Consider the following 24,711-nt stretch of genomic DNA (forward strand, 5'->3'; position numbering starts at 1 on the left):
GGGTTAGACTCGGGGTAGGGGGAGAGACGCGAGGGGATCAGGCACATTGAGGGGGTTAGGCTCGGGGTAGGGGGAGAGACGCGAGGGGATCAGGCACATTGAGGGGGTTAGGCTCGGGGTAGGGGAGAGACGCGAGGGGATCAGGCACACTGAGGGGGTTAGACTCGGGGTAGGGGAGAGACGTGAGGATCAGGCACACTGAGGGGGTTAGGCTCGGGGTAGGGGGGAGAGACGCGAGGGGATCAGGCACATTGAGGGGGTTAGGCTCGGGGTAGGGGGGCGAGACGTGAGGATCAGGCACACTGAGGGGGTTAGGCTCGGGGTAGGGGGGAGAGACGCGAGGGGATCAGGCACATTGAGGGGGTTAGGCTCGGGGTAGGGGAGAGACGCGAGGGGATCAGGCACACTGAGGGGGTTAGACTCGGGGTAGGGGGGAGAGACGCGAGGGGATCAGGCACACTGAGGGCGTTAGGCTCGGGGTAGGGGGAGAGACGCGAGGGGATCAGGCACATTGAGGGGGTTAGGCTCGGGGTAGGGGGAGAGACGCGAGGGGATCAGGCACATTGAGGGGGTTAGGCTCGGGGTAGGGGAGAGACGCGAGGGGATCAGGCACACTGAGGGGGTTAGACTCGGGGTAGGGGGGAGAGACGCGAGGGGATCAGGCACATTGAGGGGGTTAGGCTCGGGGTAGGGGGGCGAGACGTGAGGATCAGGCACACTGAGGGGGTTAGGCTCGGGGTAGGGGGGAGAGACGCGAGGGGATCAGGCACACTGAGGGGGTTAGGCTCGGGGTAGGGGGAGAGACGCGAGGGGATCAGGCACATTGAGGGGGTTAGGCTCGGGGTAGGGGGAGAGACGCGAGGGGATCAGGCACATTGAGGGGGTTAGTCTCGGGGTAGGGGGCGAGACGTGAGGATCAGGCACACTGAGGGGGTTAGGCTCGGGGTAGGGGGGAGAGACGCGAGGGGATCAGGCACACTGAGGGGGTTAGGCTCGGGGTAGGGGGAGAGACGCGAGGGGATCAGGCACATTGAGGGGGTTAGGCTCGGGGTAGGGGGAGAGACGCGAGGGGATCAGGCACATTGAGGGGGTTAGACTCGGGGTAGGGGAGAGACGCGAGGGGATCAGGCACACTGAGGGGGTTAGTCTCGGGGTAGGGGAGAGACGCGAGGGGATCAGGCACATTGAGGGGGTTAGACTCGGGGTAGGGGAGAGACGCGAGGGGATCAGGCACATTGAGGGGGTTAGGCTCGGGGTAGGGGGAGAGACGCGAGGGGATCAGGCACACTGAGGGGGTTAGGCTCGGGGTAGGGGGGAGAGACGTGAGGGGATCAGGCACATTGAGGGGGTTAGTCTCGGGGTAGGGGGAGAGACGCGAGGGGATCAGGCACACTGAGGGGGTTAGACTCGGGTAGGGGGAGAGACGTGAGGGGATCAGGCACACTGAGGGGGTTAGGCTCGGGGTAGGGGGGAGAGACGCGAGGGGATCAGGCACACTGAGGGGGTTAGACTCGGGGTAGGGGGGAGAGACGTGAGGGGATCAGGCACATTGAGGGGGTTAGACTCGGGGTAGGGGGAGAGACGTGAGGGGATCAGGCACACTGAGGGGGTTAGGCTCGGGTAGGGGGAGAGACGCGAGGGGATCAGGCACACTGAGGGGGTTAGACTCGGGTAGGGTGCCAGACGCGAGGGGATCAGGCACACTGAGGGAGTTAGGCTCGGGTAGGGTGCCAGACGCGAGGGGATCAGGCACACTGAGGGGGTTAGACTCGGGGTAGGGGGAGAGACGCGAGGGGATCAGGCACATTGAGGGGGTTAGGCTCGGGGTAGGGGAGAGACGCGAGGGGATCAGGCACACTGAGGGGGTTAGACTCGGGGTAGGGGGAGAGACGCGAGGGGATCAGGCACATTGAGGGGGTTAGGCTCGGGGTAGGGGAGAGACGCGAGGGGATCAGGCACACTGAGGGGGTTAGGCTCGGGGTAGGGGGGAGAGACGCGAGGGGATCAGGCACATTGAGGGGGTTAGGCTCGGGTAGGGGGAGAGACGCGAGGGGATCAGGCACACTGAGGGAGTTAGGCTCGGGTAGGGGGAGAGACGCGAGGGGATCAGGCACACTGAGGGAGTTAGGCTCGGGTAGGGGGAGAGACGCGAGGGGATCAGGCACACTGAGGGGGTTAGGCTCGGGGTAGGGGGAGAGACGCGAGGGGATCAGGCACACTGAGGGGGTTAGGCTCGGGGTAGGGGGAGAGACGCGAGGGGATCAGGCACATTGAGGGGGTTAGACTCGGGGTAGGGGGAGAGACGCGAGGGGATCAGGCACATTGAGGGGGTTAGGCTCGGGGTAGGGGGAGAGACGCGAGGGGATCAGGCACATTGAGGGGGTTAGGCTCGGGGTAGGGGGAGAGACGCGAGGGGATCAGGCACACTGAGGGGGTTAGACTCGGGGTAGGGGGAGAGACGCGAGGGGATCAGGCACACTGAGGGGGTTAGGCTCGGGGTAGGGGAGAGACGCGAGGGGATCAGGCACACTGAGGGGGTTAGGCTCGGGGTAGGGGAGAGACGCCAGGGGATCAGGCACATTGAGGGGGTTAGACTCGGGGTAGGGGGAGAGACGCGAGGGGATCAGGCACATTGAGGGGGTTAGGCTCGGGGTAGGGGGCGAGACGTGAGGGGATCAGGCACACTGAGGGGGTTAGACTCGGGGTAGGGGGAGAGACGTGAGGGGATCAGGCACATTCAGGGCGTTAGGCTCGGGGTAGGGGGAGAGACGCGAGGGGATCAGGCACGTTAGGCTCGGGAGGGTAAGTTGCCGACTCCCGCTCCCAGGTCATGCTTTCCAGGGAGAAGATGCTCTGGCTGATCTCGCAATCCAGCTCTTGGCCTGTAACATTGTAGGTAGCCGTGATAGAATGGCGGAGCAGACTCGATGGGCCGAATGGCCTACTTCTGCTCCGACATCTTCTGAACTTCAGACCGATGACAGCAAGTTTCAGTTGGTGGAGTGTTCCCCATTATCTCTCTGAAGTCGTGTTGCAATTCAATGATGTTCTGCAACTCTCTCTGCTGATAGGATCAGCGACAGCAATCACCTAACCCCACCTTTCTCACTCCTTGTTGCATATACTCCCCAGATTACTGCACTGACCCTCTGACAGTGCGGCACTCCCTCAGTACTGACCCTCTGACAGTGCGGCACTCCCTCAGTACTGACCCTCTGACAGTGCGGCACTCCCTCAGTACTGACCCTCTGACAGTGCGTTGCTCCCTCAGTGCTGACCCTCTGACAGTGCAGCACTCCCTCAGTACTGACCCTCTGACAGTGCGGCACTCCCTCAGTACTGACCCTCTGACAGTGCGTTGCTCCCTCAGTGCTGACCCTCTGACAGTGCGGCACTCTCTCAGTACTGACCCTCTGACAGTGCAGCACTCCCTCAGTACTGACCCACTGACAGTGTCGCACTCGCTCAGTACTGACCCTCTGACAGTGCGGCGCTCCCTCAGTACTGACCCTCTGACAGTGCGGCACTCCCTCAGTACTGACCCACTGACAGTGCCGCACTCCCTCAGTACTGACCCTCTGACAGTGCGGCTCTCCCTCAGTACTGACCCTCTGACAGTGCGGCACTCCCTCAGTACTGACCCTCTGACAGTGCAGCACTCCCTCAGTACTGACCCTCTGACAGTGCGGCACTCCCTCAGTACTGACCCTCTGACAGTGCCGCACTCCCTCAGCACTGACCCTCTGACAGTGCGGCACTCCCTCAGTACTGACCCTTTGACAGTGCGGCACTCCCTCAGTACTGACCCTCTGACAGTGCAGCACTCCCTCAGTACTGACCCTCTGACAGTGCAGCACTCCCTCAGTACTGACCCTCTGACAGTGCAGCACTCCCACAGCACTGACCCTCTGACAGTGCGACACTCCCTCAGCACTGACCCTCTGACAGTGCGGCACTCCCTCAGCACTGACCCTCTGACAGTGCGGCACTCCCTCAGTACTGACCCTCTGACAGTGCAGCACTCCCTCAGTACTGACCCTCTGACAGTGCGGCACTCCCTCAGTACTGACCCTCTGACAGTGCAGCACTCCCACAGCACTGACCCTCTGACAGTGCGGCACTCCCTCAGTACTGACCCTCTGACAGTGCGGCGCTCCCTCAGTACTGACCCTCTGACAGTGCGGCACTCCCTCAGTACTGACCCTCTGACAGTGCAGCACTCCCTCAGTACTGACCCTCTGACAGTGCGGCACTCCCTCAGTACTGACCCTCTGACAGTGCAGCACTCCCTCAGTACTGACCCTCTGACAGTGCAGCACTCCCTCAGTACTGACCCTCTGACAGTGCAGCACTCCCACAGCACTGACCCTCTGACAGTGCGGCACTCCCTCAGTACTGACCCTCTGACAGTGCGGCGCTCCCTCAGTACTGACCCTCTGACAGTGCGGCACTCCCTCAGTACTGACCCTCTGACAGTGCAGCACTCCCTCAGTACTGACCCTCTGACAGTGCGGCACTCCCTCAGTACTGACCCTCTGACAGTGCAGCACTCCCTCAGTACTGACCCTCTGACAGTGCAGCACTCCCTCAGTACTGACCCTCTGACAGTGCAGCACTCCCACAGCACTGACCCTCTGACAGTGCGGCACTCCCTCAGTACTGACCCTCTGACAGTGCGGCACTCCCTCAGTACTGACCCTCTGACAGTGCGGCACTCCCTCAGTACTGACCCTCTGACTGTGCTACGCTCCCTCAGTACTGACCCTCTGACAGTGCGGCGCTCCCTCAGTACTGACCCTCTGACAGTGCGGCGCTCACTCAGTACTGACCCTCTGACAGTGCAGCACTCCCTCAGTACTGACCCTCTGACAGTGCGTCACTCCCTCAGTACTGACCCTCTGACAGTGCGGCACTCCCTCAGTACTGACCCTCTGACAGTGCGGCACTCCCTCAGTACTGACCCTCTGACAGTGCAGCACTCCCTCAGTACTGACCCTCTGACAGTGCAGCACTCCCTCAGTACTGACCCTCTGACAGTGCGGCACTTCCTCAGTACAGACCCTCTGACAGTGCGGCACTCCCTCAGTACTGACCCTCTGACAGTGCAGCACTCCCTCAGCACTGACCCTCTGACAGTGCGGCACTCCCTCAGTACTGACCCTCTGACAGTGCAGCACTCCCTCAGTACTGACCCTCTGACAGTGCGGCACTCCCTCAGTACTGACCCTCTGACAGTGCAGCACTCCCACAGCACTGACCCTCTGACAGTGCGGCGCTCCCTTAGTACAGACCCTCTGACAGTGCGGCACTCCCTCAGTACTGACCCTCTGACAGTGCGGCACTCCCTCAGTACTGACCCTCTGACAGTGCAGCACTCCCTCAGTACTGACCCTCTGACAGTGCGGCACTCCCTCAGTACTGACCCTCTGACAGTGCGGCGCTCCCTCAGTACTGACCCGATGACAGTGCGGCACTCCCTCAGTACTGACCCTCTGACAGTGTGGCACTCCCTCAGTACTGACCCTCTGACAGTGCGGCACTCCCTCAGTACTGACCCTCTGACTGTGCAGCGCTCCCTCAGTACTGACCCTCTGACAGTGCGGCGCTCCCTCAGTACTGACCCTCTGACAGTGCGGCGCTCACTCAGTACTGACCCTCTGACAGTGCGGCACTCCCTCAGCACTGACCCTCTGACAGTGCGGCACTCCCTCAGTACTGACCCTCTGACAGTGCAGCACTCCCTCAGTACTGACCCTCTGACAGTGCGGCACTTCCTCAGTACAGACCCTCTGACAGTGCGGCACTCCCTCAGTACTGACCCTCTGACAGTGCGGCACTCCCTCAGTACTGACCCTCTGACAGTGCGGCACTTCCTCAGTACAGACCCTCTGACAGTGCGGCACTCCCTCAGTACTGACCCTCTGACAGTGCGGCACTCCCTCAGTACTGACCATCTGACAGTGCGGCGCTCCCTCCCTCCGTCATTCACTCTCTCCATCTCTGTCTCCCTCTCTAACTTCCACCCTCCCTCTCTCACTCTCTCTCTCCCTCTCTAACTTCCACCCTCCCTCTCTCACTCTCTCTCTCCCTCCCTCGCTCTCCCCCTCCTTCCCTCCCTCCCTGCTTCTTTCCCTCTCTCTCTCTCCCTCCCTTCCTCTCTATCCCTCCCTCTGTCTCTTCCCTCCGTTTCTCTCACACTCTCTCCCTCTCTTCTCCCTCCCGCTCTCTCTCCCCCGCCATCTCCCTTTCTCTCTCTCTCTCTCTTCCTCTCTCGCTCACCCCCTTCCCTCCCAATCTCTTCCCTACCCCCCTTACTCTCTCCCTCCCCCTCTGTCTCTCTCTCCCTCCTTCCCTGTCCCTGCCCTACTGCTCTGTCTCTCTCTTGCTCCCTCCCCCTCTCTCCCTCCCTCCACCAATCGCCCCCTCTCCCTCAGTCTCTCTCTCACTCCATCTCTCTCCCTCCGTCCGTCTCTCTTTCCCTCCCCCTCTCTCCCTCCCTCCACCAATCGCCCCCTCGCCCTCAGTCTCTCTCTCACTCCATCTCTCTCCCTCCGTCCGTCTCTCTTTCCCTCCCCCTCTCTCCCTCCCTCCACCAATCGCCCCCTCTCCCTCAGTCTCTCTCTCACTCCATCTCTCTCCCTCCGTCCGTCTCTCTTTCTCTCCCTCTCCTCTCCCTCCCCCTCCCTCTCTCTCTCTCTGAAGTTTGGGGCCCTCCCTCCCAGGCGCGGTTTCAGAACGAAACTTCTGGCAAACAAATGGCTTCCTGTGGCAGGTTCACAGCGAGGTCATACCTCTCCCCCACCCCCCACCTCTCCCTCCCCGCCCCCCAAATCTTCCGGTCCTGCGCTTCCCTCCGTCCTGCGTTTCCCCCTCATCCTTCCCTTCCCCCCGTCCTGCGTTTCCCCCTCATCCTGCCCTTCCCCCGTCCTGCGTTTCTCCTGTCCTGCGTTTCCCCCCTCATCCTGTGCTTCCCCCATCCTGCGTTACCCCCTCACCCTGTGCTTCCCCCACCCTGCGTTTCCCCCTCATCCTGTGCTTCCCCGTCCTGCGTTTCCCCTCGTCCTGCGCTTTATCCTGTGTTACCTCTCGTCCTGCGTATCCCCGTCCTGCGTTTCCCCCTCATCCTGCGCTTGCCCCATCCTGCATTTCCCCCTCGTCCTGCGCTTCCCCACGTCCTGCGCTTCCCCCCTTGACCTGCGCTTCCCACGTCCTGCGTTTCCCCCGTCATCCTGCGCTTTCCTGTCCTGCGTTTCCCCCTCGTCCTGCGCTTCGCCTACGTTTCCCCTCGTCCTGCGTTTCCCCGTCCTGCGTTTCCCCCCTCATCCTGCGCTTCCCCGTCCTGCGCTTCCCCGTCCTGCGTTTCCCCCTCGTCCTGCGCTCCCCCGTCCTGCCTTTCCCCCGTCCTGCGTTTCCCCCCTCGTCCTGCGCTGCCCCCGCCCCCCCCGTCCTGCGTTTCCCCCCTCGTCCCAACATGTTCGCTGCCTTCTCTCTCCCTCCTTCCCTTCTGTTGAACCAGGAACCGTGACCGCTTGACCCCCTTCAGTCGAATCAGAAACCATGATACTTTGACCCCCTTCAGCTGAACCAGGAACTGTGACCCTTTGACCCCTTTAGTCGAACCAGGAACCGTGACCCCTTGACCCCCTTGGAAGGAGCACCCCATCTAAGCCCACGCCTTCACCCCATCCCAGTCACCCCTCCTAATCTTTTTGGACACTAAGGGCAATTTATCACGGCCAATCCACCTGGACTGTGGGAGCAAACCGGAGCACCCGGAGGAAACCCACGCACACACGGGGAGAACGTGCAGACTCCGCACAGACAGTGACCCAGCGGGGAATCGAACCTGGGACCCTGGAGCTGTGAAGCCACAGTGCTACCCACTGTGCTACCAGTCGAACCAGTAACCGTGACCCCCTGAACCCCTTCAGTCCAACGGGCACCATGATGATTTGACCCCTTCCGTCGAGCCAGGAACCGTGACCTCTTGGCTCCTGCAGTCGAACCGGAGTCCATGACCCCTTGACCCGAGATGGAACCTGTAACCATGGCCCTTTGACCCTCAGTTGAACCGGTAAACGTGACCCTTTGACCTCCAGGAGAAGATCATGAGTGGATCATGATTTCTGTTTCAACTGAGGGTCGAAGGGACCATGGTTACTGGTTCGACGGAGCGTCAAAGGGCCACGTTTACTGGCTCAAATGAGGGTCAAAGGCTGTGGCAGAGACGGTCATCGTCGTGGGCAACACCGTCCGGACCGGGCAGCAGGGCCAAAAGACACGGCACGACCCCCTCAGGGCGGCCAGGGCGAGTGGCCAGGGAAGGGCTTCCAGTACCTGCAGACTCTGGCGGTGGAGGAACGGGGGGGGGCTTCGGCTGCGGGTCAGCGTGTCCAAGGCCTGGGGCCTTCCGAGGGCCCAGGGCAGGGGCTGCCCCCCCCCACAGGTGACCTTGCCCCAGAGGCATCACGGCGGCGCTCCTGAGCGTGGAGGGTGATGGCCCAGAGGGAAATGTCACAGGAAATGGTCGCTGTTGACAAATGTTGAATTCTTTACCCGTCAGTCTGGCCTCAATAAAACTCGAGATGGATTTGTAGGCATAGTATTATTGCAAGTCTGACTCGCTTCTCAGGGACACAGAACCAGTCTCCTGGACCCCTTGGAATCGAATGAGGTCGGAGACAAAGGGATCTCTGCAAATACATTCAAATGGCATCAAGTTTCGCACTGATTCCCAGAGGTGATCCTATACCCCACCTGACCTGGCCATACATCCTCATTGGCTCACTTCTCATTCCTTAACCCTGGCCTCTTGTTACCCAGCATCCTTTTCTCCTCCTCTACCAGACACCCCTCCCCCTTCCTTGCCATGCTTTCTGTAATCCTTTCTCTGTGAACTCACTAGAATTAGACCGGCCCACATCTACATTACTGTATCTAATATATTTAAACTAACTATTTTATATCACATGTGTCACAGTCGCAGGGTGATGTGCCAGAGGGAGATGGCCCACTCCCTGTGCTTCATGGATGCGCGCCTGCAGGCCTCGGTTGAGACCAGAGTGGGCCTCCAGGACTGGGGGAGCCTCAGAGGGCAGCTCCGCTCTCACCCCCCCCCCCCCCCCCGTCCCACGGAGCAGCCCAGGGGGCCATCGGGCAGCCGAGGGAGGAGGAGGAGGTGATGGGGCCCGTGCCGGGGACTCCCGCAGGGGAGGTCCTGGAACACCGCAGCACCCCGGACTCCCCTCCACCCCGCCCACCCCTGCCCCCCCCCCCCTCCTGTCCCTGGTGAATCTGATGGGCAGCAGACCGAACCAAGCCACCTGGGCCACCCAAGCAGCGGTCGGGCCCATCCAGCCCGGGTGGCCCCCAGGGGACGCTCGCCAACGGGGACCCTGGTCACAGGGCAGGAATCACAGCAGGCCTCCTCCACTCCTGCTGTACCACCTGGGGAACCATCTAGACGCAGCGTTAAGGCCCAGAAGGCCAGGAAGCTAGACACCAGTGCGGGTGCGGGGCATAGTTTAGTTATGGGGGCGAGAGCACAAATCTGTACATATGTTGTCACATTTGTTGTGGGCCAGGGTTTAGAGAACCCCAAAGTGAATCATGGAGTTCCCCTGACCCTCAACTTTTACTAGATTGTGGTATGGGGAGCGCACGGCCCACTCTCCAGGTGTGGGACAGCAGAAACGGGAAAGTATTTTTTAAAGCAAAACAATATTTATTCTATGAACTCAAATTAACCTTTTAAAACATACAGTGAACATCTTAGCAACCATCAATTCAAATACACCCCCAAAGAATACAACACTGAGTAATCCTTTAAGCTTTCCTTTTAACATCCAAAAGACTTAAAACACCTTTTTACCAGAAGCACATCAGGTTTACATTCACTGCTGAGAACAGTTATAATTCTGAATTCACCAAATGATCAAGAGACAGTCTTTTCATGGCAGAGAGATCAGCAGTACAGCCGCTCTGTCTGGCTTCAGCTCCAACACTGACAATGAAGCTAAAAACACACCCTGCTCTGCTGCTTCCCTCTCATCTGCTGCCCGCTCTGCTGCCCGCTCCGCTGCTGCCCACTCCGCTGCTGCCCGCTACACTGCTGCCCACTCCCCTGCTGCCCGCTCCGCTGCTGCCCACTCCGCTGCTGCCCACTCCGCTGCAGCCCACTCCGCTTCTTCCCACTCCGCTGCTGCCCTCTCCGCTGCTGCCCACTCCACTGCTGCCCACTCAGCTTCTGCCCGCTCCACTCCCCTGCTGCCCGCTCTGCTGCTGCCCTCTCTACTGCTGCCCACTCCGCTGCTGCCTACTCCGCTTCTTCCCACTCCGCTGCTGCCCTCTCCGCTGCAGCCCACTCCACTGCTGCCCACTCCACTTCTTCCCACTCCGCTGCTGCCCGCTCCACTCCCCTGCTGCCCGCTCTGCTGCCCACTCCGCTGCTGCCCTCTCCGCTGCTGCCCACTCCCCTGCTGTCCGCTCAGCTGCTGCCCTCTCCGCTGCTGCCCTCTCCGCTGCGGCCCGCTCCGCTGCTGCCCACTCCGCTGCTGCCCGCTCCACTGCTGCCCACTCCCCTGCTGCCCACTCCCCTGCTGCCCACTCCCCTGCTGCCCACTCCCCTGCTGCCCACTCCCCTGCTGCCCACTCCCCTGCTGCCCACTCCGCTGCTGCCCGCTCCCCTGCTGCCCACTCCGCTGCTGCTCGCTCCTCTGCTGCCCACTCCCCTGCTGCCCACTCCGCTGCTGCCCGCTCCCCTGCTGCCCACTCCACTGCTGCTACCCACTCCCCTGCTGCCCCCTCCGCTGCTGCTACCAACTCCCCTGCTGCCCCCTCCGCTGCTGCCCACTCCCCTGCTGCCCACTCCGCTGCTACCCACTCCCCTGCTGCCCACTCCCCTGCTGCCCACTCCGCTGCTGCCCGCTCCGCTGCTGCCCGCTCCGCTGCTACCCGCTCCACTGCTGCCCGCTCCGCTGCTACCCGCTCCGCTGCTACCCGCTCCACTGCTACCCGCTCCGCTGCTACCCGCTCCACTGCTACCCGCTCCACTGCTGCCCACTCCCCTGCTGCCCGCTCCCCTGCTGCCCGCTCCGCTGCTGCCCGCTCCGCTGCTACCTGCTCCACTGCTGCCCGCTCCGCTGCTACCCGCTCCGCTCCAACCGCTCCACTGCTACCCGCTCCGCTGCTACCCGCTCCACTGCTACCCGCTCCACTGCTGCCCACTCCCCTGCTGCCCGCTCCCCTGCTGCCCACTCCGCTGCTGCCCGCTCCGCTGCTGCCCACTCTGCTGCTGCCCGCTCCCCTGCTGCCCGCTCCGCTGCTGCCCGCTCCGCTGCTGCCCACTCCGCTGTTGCCCGCTCCGCTGCTGCCCGCTCCGCTGCTGCCCACTCCTCTGCTGCCCACTCCGCTGCTGCCCGCTCTGCTGCTGCCCGCTCCCCTGCTGCCCACTCCGCTGCTACCCACTCCCCTGCTGCCCACTCCCCTGCTGCCCACTCCGCTGCTGCCCGCTCCGCTGCTGCCCGCTCCGCTGCTACCCGCTCCGCTGCTGCCCGCTCCGCTGCTACCCGCTCCGCTGCTACCCGCTCCACTGCTACCCGCTCCGCTGCTACCCGCTCCACTGCTACCCGCTTCGCTGCTGCCCACTCCCCTGCTGCCCGCTCCCCTGCTGCCCACTCCGCTGCTGCCCGCTCCGCTGCTGCCCACTCTGCTGCTGCCCGCTCCCCTGCTGCCCGCTCCGCTGCTGCCCACTCCGCTGCTGCCCACTCCGCTGTTGCCCGCTCCGATGCTGCCCGCTCCGCTGCTGCCCACTCCTCTGCTGCCCACTCCGCTGCTGCCCGCTCTGCTGCTGCCCGCTCCCCTGCTGCCCACTCCCCTGCTGCCCACTCTGCTGCTGCCTGCTCCCCTGCTGCCCGCTCTGCTGCTGCCCGCTCCGCTGCTGCCCGCTCCGCTGCTGCCCACTCCACTGCTGCCCACTCCGCTGCTGCTCGCTCCGCTGCTGCCCACTCCCCTGCTGCCCACTCCCCTGCTGCCCGCTCCCCTGCTGCCCACTCCGCTGCTGCCCACTCCGCTGCTGCCCATTCCCCTGCTACCCGCTCCGCTGCTGCCCACTCTGCTGCTGCCCACTGCCCTGCTGCCCACTCCGCTGCTGCCCGCTCCACTGCTACCCGCTCCGCTGCTGCCCTCTCCGCTGCTGCCCACTCCGCTGCTGCCCACTCTGCTGCTGCCCACTCCGCTGCTGCCCGCTCTGCTGCTGCCCACTCCGCTGCTGCCCGCTCCGCTGCTGCCCACTCCGCTGCTGCCCACTCCCCTGCTACCCGCTCCGCTGCTGCCCGCTCCGCTGCTGCCCACTCCCCTGCTGCCCACTCTGATGCTGCCCACTCCACTGCTGCCCACTCCGCTGCTGCCCACTCCGCTGCTGCCCACTCCACTGCTGCCCGCTCCGCTGCTTCCCGCTCCGCTGCTGCCACTCCACTGCTGCCCACTCCGCTGCTGCCCACTCCGCTGCTGCCCACTCCGCTGCTGCCCACTCCGCTGCTGCCCGCTCTGCTGCTGCCCACTCCGCTGCTGCCCACTCCGCTGCTGCCGACTCCCCTGCTGCCCACTCCACTGCTGCCCACTCCCCTGCTGCCCACTCCCCTGCTGCCCGCTCTGCTGCTGCCCACTCCGCTGCTGCCTGCTCCACTGCTGCCCACTCCCCTGCTGCCCACTCCCCTGCTGCCCACTCCCCTGCTGCCCACTCCACTGCTGCCCACTCCCCTGCTTCCCACTCCCCTGCTGCCCACTCCGCTGCTGCCCACTCCGCTGCTGCCCACCCCGCTGCTGCCCACTCCGCTGCTGCCCACCCCACTGCTGCCCGCTCCCCTGCTTCCCACTCCCCTGCTGCCCACTCCCCTGCTTCCCACTCCACTGCTGCCTGCTCCCCTGCTGCCCACTCCACTGCTGCCTGCTCCCCTGCTGCCCACTCCACTGCTGTCCGCTCACCTACTGCGAGATCTCGTTGCCCCCCCCCCCACGCCCTGCCCATCACCAACCCCAACACCCCTACCCAACAACCCCCTCCACCCCCTTCCCCTCCCACTCTTCGCCGTAGCCGCAAAGCGAGCTTGGGAGACGCTACTTAACGTCGTGTGAGGCCTTGCGAAGCGGGCCAGGCCTGGGGGCTGGGGCCCAGACCCCCGCGGTCCCCGCGCTCAGCTTCACGGAGAGGGAGGATTTGACATGTGTTTCCTTTCTTTTTCCTCACAGGCGAGCTCGGCAACGCCAGCCTCACGACCGTGGCTGCGTCGGCAACACAACTGGTGGTGAGCAGCGGCTGGGTAGCGGGCGAGGCCAGGCAGGGTTAGATTTACAGCTTTGAGAGTCGTGCTCATGTCCCTGAGACAGGGGGAGGCAGAAGGTGCGATGTACAAAGCAAACAGGATCCGGGGCTTTGTTAACACGGACAAAGTGTACAGGAGTCAGCAGGGCTGACCCTCTGACAGTGCGGCACTCCCTCAGTACTGACCCTCTGACAGTGCAGCACTCCCTCAGTACTGACCCTCCGACAGTGCGGCACTCCCTCAGTACTGACCCTCTGACAGTGCGGCACTCCCTCAGTACTGACCCTCTGACAGTGCGGCGCTCCCTCAGTACTGACCCTCTGACAGTGCGGCACTCCCTCAGTACTGACCCTCTGACAGTGCGGCATTCCCTCAGTACTGACCCTCTGACAGTGCGGCGCTCCCTCAGTACTGACCCTCTGACAGTGCGGCACTCCCTCAGTACTGACCCTCTGACAGTGCGGCACTCCCTCAGTACTGACCCTCTGACAGTGCGGCATTCCCTCAGTACTGACCCTCCGACAGTGCGGCACTCCCTCAGTACTGACCCTCTGACAGTGCGGCACTCCCTCAGTACTGACCCTCTGACTGTGCGGCACTCCCTCAGTACTGACCCTCTGACAGTGCAGCACTCCCTCAGTACTGACCCTCTGACAGTGCGGCACTCCCTCAGTACTGACCCTCTGACAGTGCGGCACTCCCTCAGTACTGACCCTCTGACAGTGCAGCACTCCCTCAGTACTGACCCTCTGACAGTGCAGCACTCCCTCAGTACTGACCCTCTGACAGTGCGGCACTCCCTCAGTACTGACCCTCTGACAGTGCGGCATTCCCTCAGTACTGACCCTCCGACAGTGCGGCACTCCCTCAGTACTGACCCTCTGACAGTGCGGCACTCCCTCAGTACTGACCCTCTGACAGTGCGGCGCTCCCTCAGTACTGACCCTCTGACAGTGCGGCACTCCCTCAGTACTGACCCTCTGACAGTGCGGCACTCCCTCAGTAATGACCCTCTGACAGTGCGGCATTCCCTCAGTACTGACCCTCCGACAGTGCGGCACTCCCTCAGTACTGACCCTCTGACAGTGCGGCACTCCCTCAGTACTGACCCTCTGACTGTGCGGCACTCCCTCAGTACTGACCCTCTGACAGTGCAGCACTCCCTCAGTACTGACCCTCTGACAGTGCAGCACTCCCTCAGTACTGACCCTCTGACAGTGCGGCACTCCCTCAGTACTGACCCTCTGACAGTGCAGCACTCCCTCAGTACTGACCCTCTGACAGTGCAGCACTCCCTCAGTACTGACCCTCTGACAGTGCGGCACTCCCTCAGTACTGACCCTCTGACAGTGCAGCACTCCCTCAGTACTGACCCTCTGACAGTGCAGCACTCCCTCAGTACTGACCCTCTGACAGTGCAGCACTCCCTCAGTACTGACCCTCTGACAGTGCGGCACTCCCTCAGTACTGACCCTCTGACAGTGCAGGACTCCCTCAGTACTGACCCTCTGACAGTGCGGCATTCCCTCAGTACTGACCCTCCGACAGTGCGGCACTCCCTCAGTACTGACCCTCTGACAGTGCGGCACTCCCTCAGTACTGACCCTCTGACAGTGCGGCGCTCCCTCAGTACTGACCCTCTGACAGTGCGGCACTCCCTCAGTACTGACCCGCTGACAGTGCGGCACTCCCTCAGTACTGACCCTCTGACAGTGCGGCATTCCCTCAGTACTGACCCTCCGACAGTGCGGCACTCCCTCAGTACTGACCCTCTGACAGTGCGGCACTCCCTCAGTACTGACCCTCCGACTGTGCGGCACTCCCTCAGTACTGACCCTCTGACAGTGCAGCACTCCCTCAGTACTGACCCTCTGACAGTGCAGCACTCCCTCAGTACTGACCCTCTGACAGTGCGGCACTCCCTCAGTACTGACCCTCTGACAGTGCAGCACTCCCTCAGTACTGACCCTCTGACAGTGCGGCACTCCCTCAGTACTGACCCTCTGACAGTGCAGGACTCCCTCAGTACTGACCCTCTGACAGTGCGGCATTCCCTCAGTACTGACCCTCCGACAGTGCGGCACTCCCTCAGTACTGACCCTCTGACAGTGCGGCGCTCCCTCAGTACTGACCCTCTGACAGTGCAGCACTCCCTCAGTACTGACCCACCGACAGTGCGGCACTCCCTCAGTACTGACCCTCTGACAGTGCGGCATTCCCTCAGTACAGACCCTCCGACAGTGCGGCACTCCCTCAGTACTGACCCTCTGACAGTGCGGCATTCCCTCAGTACTGACCCTCCGACAGTGCGGCACTCCCTCAGTGCTGACCCTCTGACAGTGCGGCGCTCCCTCAGTACTGACCCTCCGACAGTGCGGCACTCCCTCAGTACTGACCCTCTGACAGTGCGGCACTCCCTCAGTACTGACCCTCTGACAGTGCGGCATTCCCTCAGTACTGACCCTCCGACAGTGCGGCACTCCCTCAGTACTGACCCTCTGACAGTGCGGCACTCCCTCAGTACTGACCCTCTGACTGTGCGGCACTCCCTCAGTACTGACCCTCTGACAGTGCGGCACTCCCTCAGTACTGACCCTCTGACAGTGCTGCACTACCTCAGTACTGACCCTCTGACAGTGCAGCGCTCCCTCAGGACTGACCCTCTGACAGTGCAGCACTCCCTCAGTACTGACCCTCTGACAGTGCGGCACTCCCTCAGTACTGACCCTCTGACAGTGCGGCACTCCCTCAGTACTGACCCTCTGACAGTGCGGCACTCCCTCAGTACTGACCCTCTGACAGTGCGGCACTCCCTCAGTACTGACCCTCTGACAGTGCGGCACTCCCTCAGTACTGACCCTCTGACAGTGCAGCACTCCCTCAGTACTGACCCTCTGACAGTGCGGCACTCCCTCAGTACTGACCCTCTGACAGTGCAGCACTCCCTCAGTACTGACCCTCTGACAGTGCAGCACTCCCTCAGTACTGACCCTCTGACAGTGCGGCACTCCCTCAGTACTGACCCTCTGACAGTGCGGCACTCCCTCAGTACTGACCCTCTGACAGAGCGGCACTCCCTCAGTACTGACCCTCTGACAGTGCGGCACTCCCTCTGTACTGACCCTCTGACAGTGCGGCACTCCCTCTGTACTGACCCTCTGACAGTGCGGCACTCCCTCAGTACTGACCCTCTGACAGTGCGGCACTCCCTCAGTACTGACCCTCTGACAGTGCGGCACTCCCTCAGTACTGACCCTCTGACAGTGCGGCACTCCCTCAGTACTGACCCTCTGACAGTGCGGCACTCCCTCAGTACTGACCCTCTGACAGTGCGGCACTCCCTCAGTACTGACCCTCTGACAGTGCGGCACTCCCTCAGTACTGACCCTCTGACAGTGCGGCACTCCCTCAGTACTGACCCTCTGACAGTGCGGCACTCCCTCAGTACTGACCCTCTGACAGTGCGGCACTCCCTCAGTACTGACCCTCTGACAGTGCAGCACTCCCTCAGTACGGACCCTCTGACAGTGCGGCACTCCCTCAGTACTGACCCTCTGACAGTGCGGCACTCCCTCAGTACTGACCCTCTGACAGTGCGGCACTCCCTCAGTACTGACCCTCTGACAGTGCGGCACTCCCTCAGTACTGACCCTCTGACAGTGCGGCACTCCCTCAGTACTGACCCTCTGACCGTGCGGCACTCCCTCAGTACTGACCCTCTGACAGTGCGGCACTCCCTCAGTACTGACCCTCTGACAGTGCGGCACTCCCTCAGTACTGACCCTCTGACCGTGCGGCACTCCCTCAGTACTGACCCTCTGACAGTGCAGCACCCCCTCAGTACTGACCCTCTGACAGTGCGGCATTCCCTCAGTGCTGACCCTCCGACAGTGCGGCACTCCCTCAGTACTGACCCTCTGACAGTGCGGCACTCCCTCAGTACTGACCCTCCGACAGTGCGGCACTCCCTCAGTACTGACCCTCTGACAGTGCGGCACTCCCTCAGTACTGACCCTCTGACTGTGCGGCACTCCCTCAGTACTGACCCTCTGACAGTGCAGCACTCCCTCAGTACTGACCCTCTGACAGTGCAGCACTCCCTCAGTACTGACCCTCTGACAGTGCGGCACTCCCTCAGTACTGACCCTCTGACAGTGCAGCACTCCCTCAGTACTGACCCTCTGACAGTGCAGCACTCCCTCAGTACTGACCCTCTGACAGTGCGGCACTCCCTCAGTACTGACCCTCTGACAGTGCAGCACTCCCTCAGTACTGACCCTCTGACAGTGCAGCACTCCCTCAGTACTGACCCTCTGACAGTGCAGCACTCCCTCAGTACTGACCCTCTGACAGTGCGGCACTCCCTCAGTACTGACCCTCTGACAGTGCAGGACTCCCTCAGTACTGACCCTCTGACAGTGCGGCATTCCCTCAGTACTGACCCTCCGACAGTGCGGCACTCCCTCAGTACTGACCCTCTGACAGTGCGGCACTCCCTCAGTACTGACCCTCTGACAGTGCGGCGCTCCCTCAGTACTGACCCTCTGACAGTGCGGCACTCCCTCAGTACTGACCCGCTGACAGTGCGGCACTCCCTCAGTACTGACCCTCTGACAGTGCGGCATTCCCTCAGTACTGACCCTCCGACAGTGCGGCACTCCCTCAGTACTGACCCTCTGACAGTGCGGCACTCCCTCAGTACTGACCCTCTGACTGTGCGGCACTCCCTCAGTACTGACCCTCTGACAGTGCAGCACTCCCTCAGTACTGACCCTCTGACAGTGCAGCACTCCCTCAGTACTGACCCTCTGACAGTGCGGCACTCCCTCAGTACTGACCCTCTGACAGTGCAGCACTCCCTCAGTACTGACCCTCTGACAGTGCGGCACTCCCTCAGTACTGACCCTCTGACAGTGCAGGACTCCCTCAGTACTGACCCTCTGACAGTGCGGCATTCCCTCAGTACTGACCCTCCGACAGTGCGGCACTCCCTCAGTACTGACCCTCTGACAGTGCGGCGCTCCCTCAGTACTGACCCTCTGACAGTGCAGCACTCCCTCAGTACTGACCCACCGACAGTGCGGCACTCCCTCAGTACTGACCCTCTGACAGTGCGGCATTCCCTCAGTACAGACCCTCCGACAGTGCGGCACTCCCTCAGTACTGACCCTCTGACAGTGCGGCATTCCCTCAGTACTGACCCTCCGACAGTGCGGCACTCCCTCAGTGCTGACCCTCTGACAGTGCGGCGCTCCCTCAGTACTGACCCTCTGACAGTGCGGCACTCCCTCAGTACTGACCCTCTGACAGTGCGGCACTCCCTCAGTACTGACCCTCTGACAGTGCGGCATTCCCTCAGTACTGACCCTCCGACAGTGCGGCACTCCCTCAGTACTGACCCTCTGACAGTGCGGCACTCCCTCAGTACTGACCCTCTGACTGTGCGGCACTCCCTCAGTACTGACCCTCTGACAGTGCGGCACTCCCTCAGTACTGACCCTCTGACAGTGCTGCACTACCTCAGTACTGACCCTCTGACAGTGCAGCGCTCCCTCAGGACTGACCCTCTGACAGTGCAGCACTCCCTCAGTACTGACCCTCTGACAGTGCGGCACTCCCTCAGTACTGACCCTCTGACAGTGCGGCACTCCCTCAGTACTGACCCTCTGACAGTGCGGCACTCCCTCAGTACTGACCCTCTGACAGTGCGGCACTCCCTCAGTACTGACCCTCTGACAGTGCGGCACTCCCTCAGTACTGACCCTCTGACAGTGCGGCACTCCCTCAGTACTGACCCTCTGACAGTGCGGCACTCCCTCAGTACTGACCCTCTGACAGTGCAGCACTCCCTCAGTACTGACCCTCTGACAGTGCAGCACTCCCTCAGTACTGACCCTCTGACAGTGCGGCACTCCCTCAGTACTGACCCTCTGACAGTGCGGCACTCCCTCAGTACTGACCCTCTGACAGAGCGGCACTCCCTCAGTACTGACCCTCTGACAGTGCGGCACTCCCTCTGTACTGACCCTCTGACAGTGCGGCACTCCCTCTGTACTGACCCTCTGACAGTGCGGCACTCCCTCAGTACTGACCCTCTGACAGTGCGGCACTCCCTCAGTACTGACCCTCTGACAGTGCGGCACTCCCTCAGTACTGACCCTCTGACAGTGCGGCACTCCCTCAGTACTGACCCTCTGACAGTGCGGCACTCCCTCAGTACTGACCCTCTGACAGTGCGGCACTCCCTCAGTACTGACCCTCTGACAGTGCGGCACTCCCTCAGTACTGACCCTCTGACAGTGCGGCACTCCCTCAGTACTGACCCTCTGACAGTGCGGCACTCCCTCAGTACTGACCCTCTGACAGTGCGGCACTCCCTCAGTACTGACCCTCTGACAGTGCGGCACTCCCTCAGTACTGACCCTCTGACAGTGCGGCACTCCCTCAGTACTGACCCTCTGACAATGCAGCACTCCCTCAGTACGGACCCTCTGACAGTGCGGCACTCCCTCAGTACTGACCCTCTGACAGTGCAGCACTCCCTCAGTACTGACCCTCTGACAGTGCGGCACTCCCTCAGTACTGACCCTCTGACAGTGCGGCACTCCCTCAGTACTGACCCTCTGACAGTGCGGCACTCCCTCAGTACTGACCCTCTGACCGTGCGGCACTCCCTCAGTACTGACCCTCTGACAGTGCGGCACTCCCTCAGTACTGACCCTCTGACAGTGCGGCACTCCCTCAGTACTGACCCTCTGACCGTGCGGCACTCCCTCAGTACTGACCCTCTGACAGTGCAGCACCCCCTCAGTACTGACACTCTGACAGTGCAGCACTCCCTCAGTACTGACCCTCTGACAGTGCAGTACTCACTCAGTACTGACCCTCTGACTGTGCGGCACTCCCTCAGAACTGACCCTCTGACAGTGCGGCACTCCCTCTGTACTGACCCTCTGACAGTGCGGCTCCCTCAGTACTGACCCTCTGACAGTGCGGCACTCCCTCAGTACTGACCCTCTGACTGTGCGGCACTCCCTCAGTACTGACCCTCTGACAGTGCAGTACTCCCTCAGTACTGACCCTCTGACAGTGCGGCACTCCCTCAGTACTGACCCTCTGACTGTGCGGCACTCCCTCAGTACTGACCCTCTGACAGTGCAGTACTCCCTCAGTACTGACCCTCTGACAGTGCGGCACTCCCTCAGTACTGACCCTCTGACAGTGCGGCGCTCCCTCAGTACTGACCCTCTGACAGTGCGGCACTCCCTCAGTACTGACCCTCTGACTGTGCGGCACTCCCTCAGTACTGATCCTCTGACAGTGCGGCGCTACCTCAGTACTGACCCTCTGACAATGCGGCACTCCCTCAGTACTGACCCTCTGACAGTGCGGCACTCCCTCAGTACTGACCCTCTGACAGTGCGGCACTCCCTCAGTACTGACCCTCTGACAGTGCGGCACTCCCTCAGTACTGACCCTCTGACAGTGCGGCACTCCCTCAGTACTGACCCTCTGACAGTGCGGCACTCCCTCAGTACTGACCCTCTGACAGTGCGGCACTCCCTCAGTACTGACCCTCTGACAGTGCGGCACTCCCTCAGTACTGACCCTCTGACAGTGCGGCACTCCCTCAGTACTGACCCTCTGACAATGCAGCACTCCCTCAGTACGGACCCTCTGACAGTGCGGCACTCCCTCAGTACTGACCCTCTGACAGTGCGGCACTCCCTCAGTACTGACCCTCTGACAGTGCAGCACTCCCTCAGTACTGACCCTCTGACAGTGCGGCACTCCCTCAGTACTGACCCTCTGACAGTGCGGCACTCCCTCAGTACTGACCCTCTGACAGTGCGGCACTCCCTCAGTACTGACCCTCTGACCGTGCGGCACTCCCTCAGTACTGACCCTCTGACAGTGCGGCACTCCCTCAGTACTGACCCTCTGACAGTGCGGCACTCCCTCAGTACTGACCCTCTGACCGTGCGGCACTCCCTCAGTACTGACCCTCTGACAGTGCAGCACCCCCTCAGTACTGACACTCTGACAGTGCAGCACTCCCTCAGTACTGACCCTCTGACAGTGCAGCACTCACTCAGTACTGACCCTCTGACAGTGCGGCACTCCCTCAGAACTGACCCTCTGACAGTGCGGCACTCCCTCTGTACTGACCCTCTGACAGTGCGGCTCCCTCAGTACTGACCCTCTGACAGTGCGGCACTCCCTCAGTACTGACCCTCTGACTGTGCGGCACTCCCTCAGTACTGACCCTCTGACAGTGCAGTACTCCCTCAGTACTGACCCTCTGACAGTGCGGCACTCCCTCAGTACTGACCCTCTGACAGTGCGGCGCTCCCTCAGTACTGACCCTCTGACAGTGCGGCACTCCCTCAGTACTGACCCTCTGACAGTGCGGCACTCCCTCAGTACTGACCCTCTGACAGTGCGGCACACCCTCAGTACTGACTCTCTGACAGTGCGGCACTCCCTCAGTACCGACCCTCTGACAGTGCGGCACTCCCTCAGTACTGACCCTCTGACAGTGCGGCACTCCCTCAGTACTGACCCTCTGACAGTGCGGCACTACCTCAGTACTGACCCTCTGACAGTGCGGCACTCCCTCAGTACTGACCCTCTGACCGTGCGGCACTCCCTCAGTACTGACCCTCTGACAGTGCAGCACCCCCTCAGTACTGACACTCTGACAGTGGAGCACTCCCTCAGTACTGACCCTCTGACAGTGCAGCACTCCCTCAGTACTGACCCTCTGACAGTGCAGCACTCCCTCAGTACTGACCCTCTGACAGTGCGGCTCCCTCAGTACTGACCCTCTGACAGTGCGGCACTCCCTCAGTACTGACCCTCTGACAGTGCGGCACTCCCTCAGTACTGACCCTCTGACTGTGCGGCACTCCCTCAGTACTGACCCTCTGACAGTGCGGCACTCCCTCAGTACTGACCCTCTGACAATGCGGCACTCCCTCAGTACTGACCCTCTGACAGTGCGGCACTCCGTCAGTACTGACCCTCTGACAGTGCGGCACTCCCTCAGTACTGACCCTCTGACAGTGCGGCACTGCCTCAGTACTGACCCTCTGACAGTGCAGCACTCCCACAGTACTGACCCTCTGACAGTGCAGCACTCCCTCAGTACTGACCCTCTGACAGTGCGGCACTCCCTCAGTACTGACCCTCTGACAGTGCGGCACTCCCTCAGTACTGACCCTCTGACAGTGCGGCACTCCCTCAGGTCAGTAAATCTGGGGAGTGGGATCTGCCCCCTCGGGCCGCCAGTCTGGAGTGAGTGTCGAGTCTGATTTAAGCTCCTGGTGAGCTTAAGTGAGGGAGCTGAAAGCAGTGAATGTGAAACCCGCTGGGAGATATTTGGAATCGGGGAACACTCCCTCTAATCCCGATTACTCAGAGACCCACTGTCCAGGAGCCCCCATAATGCCAAGCCTCGCCCACCCCTGACCTCAGGCAAACACAGGTTCCCTGACCTCTGACCCCCAGTACCCTATAGCCAAACAGGATATAACAGGGAATAGGAATGGAGGTGGAGGGGGCAGAGGGATGTTGGGGAGCCGGGACGGTGGGGTGAGGGGGAATGGCGGGGGAGGGAAATGTTGGTGCGGATGGGAAGCTGAGGGGGGGCATATGGAGGAGGTGGGATGTTGGGGGTGGGGAAATGGTGGGAAATGGGTTTGGGCTATGGGTGCTCAGTGGGTGATGGGTTTGGGCTATGGGTGCTCAGTGGGCGATGGGTTTGGGCTATGGGTGCTCAGTGGATGATGGGTTTGGGCTATGGGTGCTCAGTGGGTGATGGGTTTTGGGCTATGGGTGCTCAGTGGATGATGGGTTTGGGCTATGGGTGCCCAGTGGGTGATGGGTTTGGGCTATGGGTGCTCAGTGGTGATGGGTTTTGGGCTATGGGTGCTCAGTGGATGATGGGTTTGGGCTATGGGTGCTCAGTGGGGGATGGGTTTTGGGCTATGGGTGCTCAGTGGGTGATGGGTTTGGGCTATGGGTGCTCAGTGGGTGATGGGTTTGAGCTATGGGTGCTCAGTGGGTGATGGCTTTGGGCTATGGGTGCTCAGTGGGTGATGGGTTTGGGCTATGGGTGCTCAGTGGGGGATGGGTTTTGGGCTATGGGTGGGCGATGGGTTTGGGCTATGGGTGCTCAGTGGATGATGGGTTTGGGCTATGGGTGCTCAGTGGGGGATGGGTTTTGGGCTATGGGTGCTCAGTGGGTGATGGGTTTGAGCTATGGGTGCTCAGTGGGGGGTGGGTTTTGTGCTATGGGTGCTCAGTGGGTGATGGGTTTGGGCTATGGATGCTCAGTGGGGGATGGGTTTGGGCTATGGGTGCTCAGTGGGTGATGGGTTTGAGCTATGGGTGCTCAGTGGGGGATGGGTTTTGGGCTATGGGTGCTCAGTGGGGGATGGGTTTTGGGCTATGGGTGCTCAGTGGGGGATGGGTTTGGGCTATGGGTGCTCAGTGGGTGATGGGTTTGAGCTATGGGTGCTCAGTGGATGATGGGTTTGGGCTATGGGTGCTCAGTGGATGATGGGTTTGGGCTATGGGTGCTCAGTGGGTGATGGGTTTGGGCTCTGGGTGCTCAGTGAGTGATGGGTGTGGGCTATGGGTGCTCAGTGGGCGATGGGTTTGGGCTATGGGTGATCAGTGGGTGATGGGTTATGGGCTATGGGTGCTCAGTGGGTGATGGGTGTGGGCTATGGGTGCTCAGTGGGTGATGGGTTTGGGCTATGGGTGCTCAATGGGTGATGGGTTTGGGCTATGGGTGCTCAGTGGGTGATGGGTTTGGGCTATGGGTGCTCAGTGGGTGATGGTTTTGGGCTATGGGTGCTCAGTGGGTGATGGGTGTGGGCTATGGGTGCTCAGTGGGTGATGGGTTTTGGGCTATGGGTGCTCAGTGGGTGATGGGTTTGGGCTATGGGTGCTCAGTGGGTGATGGGTTTGAGCTATGGGTGCTCAGTGGGTGATGGGTTTGGGCTATGGGTACTCAGTGGGTGATGGGTTTGGGCTATGGGTGCTCAGTGGGGGATGGGTTTTGGGCTATGGGTGGGCGATGGGTTTGGGCTATGGGTGCTCAGTGGATGATGGGTTTGGGCTATGGGTGCTCAGTGGGTGATGGGTTTGAGCTATGGGTGCTCAGTGGGGGATGGGTTTTGTGCTATGGGTGCTCAGTGGGTGATGGTTTTGGGCTATGGGTGCTCAGTGGGTGATGGGTGTGGGCTATGGGTGCTCAGTGGGTGATGGGTTATGGGTGCTCAGTGGGTGATGGTTTTGGGCTATGGGTGCTCAGTGGGTGATGGGTTTTATGCTATGGGTGCTCAGTGGGTGATGGGTTTGGGCTATGGGTGCTCAGTGG

At 61.6% G+C, this 24,711-nt stretch overlaps 1 protein-coding gene across 1 annotated transcript in view; it reads left to right on the plus strand.

The window, feature by feature from the left end:
• Window positions 1-24,711, plus strand: part of LOC140396618 (integrin alpha-X-like) — a 179,352-nt gene that overhangs the window by 76,814 nt on the left and 77,827 nt on the right. Inside the window, exon 4 of the mRNA XM_072485412.1 lies at window positions 13,249-13,304. Within this exon, the coding sequence (XP_072341513.1) occupies window positions 13,249-13,304 (56 nt within the window). The remainder of the gene's footprint in view (window positions 1-13,248; window positions 13,305-24,711) is intronic.

Source organism: Scyliorhinus torazame, chromosome 19, assembly GCF_047496885.1.
Source record: "Scyliorhinus torazame isolate Kashiwa2021f chromosome 19, sScyTor2.1, whole genome shotgun sequence".
Classification (NCBI taxonomy): Eukaryota; Metazoa; Chordata; class Chondrichthyes; order Carcharhiniformes; family Scyliorhinidae; genus Scyliorhinus; species Scyliorhinus torazame.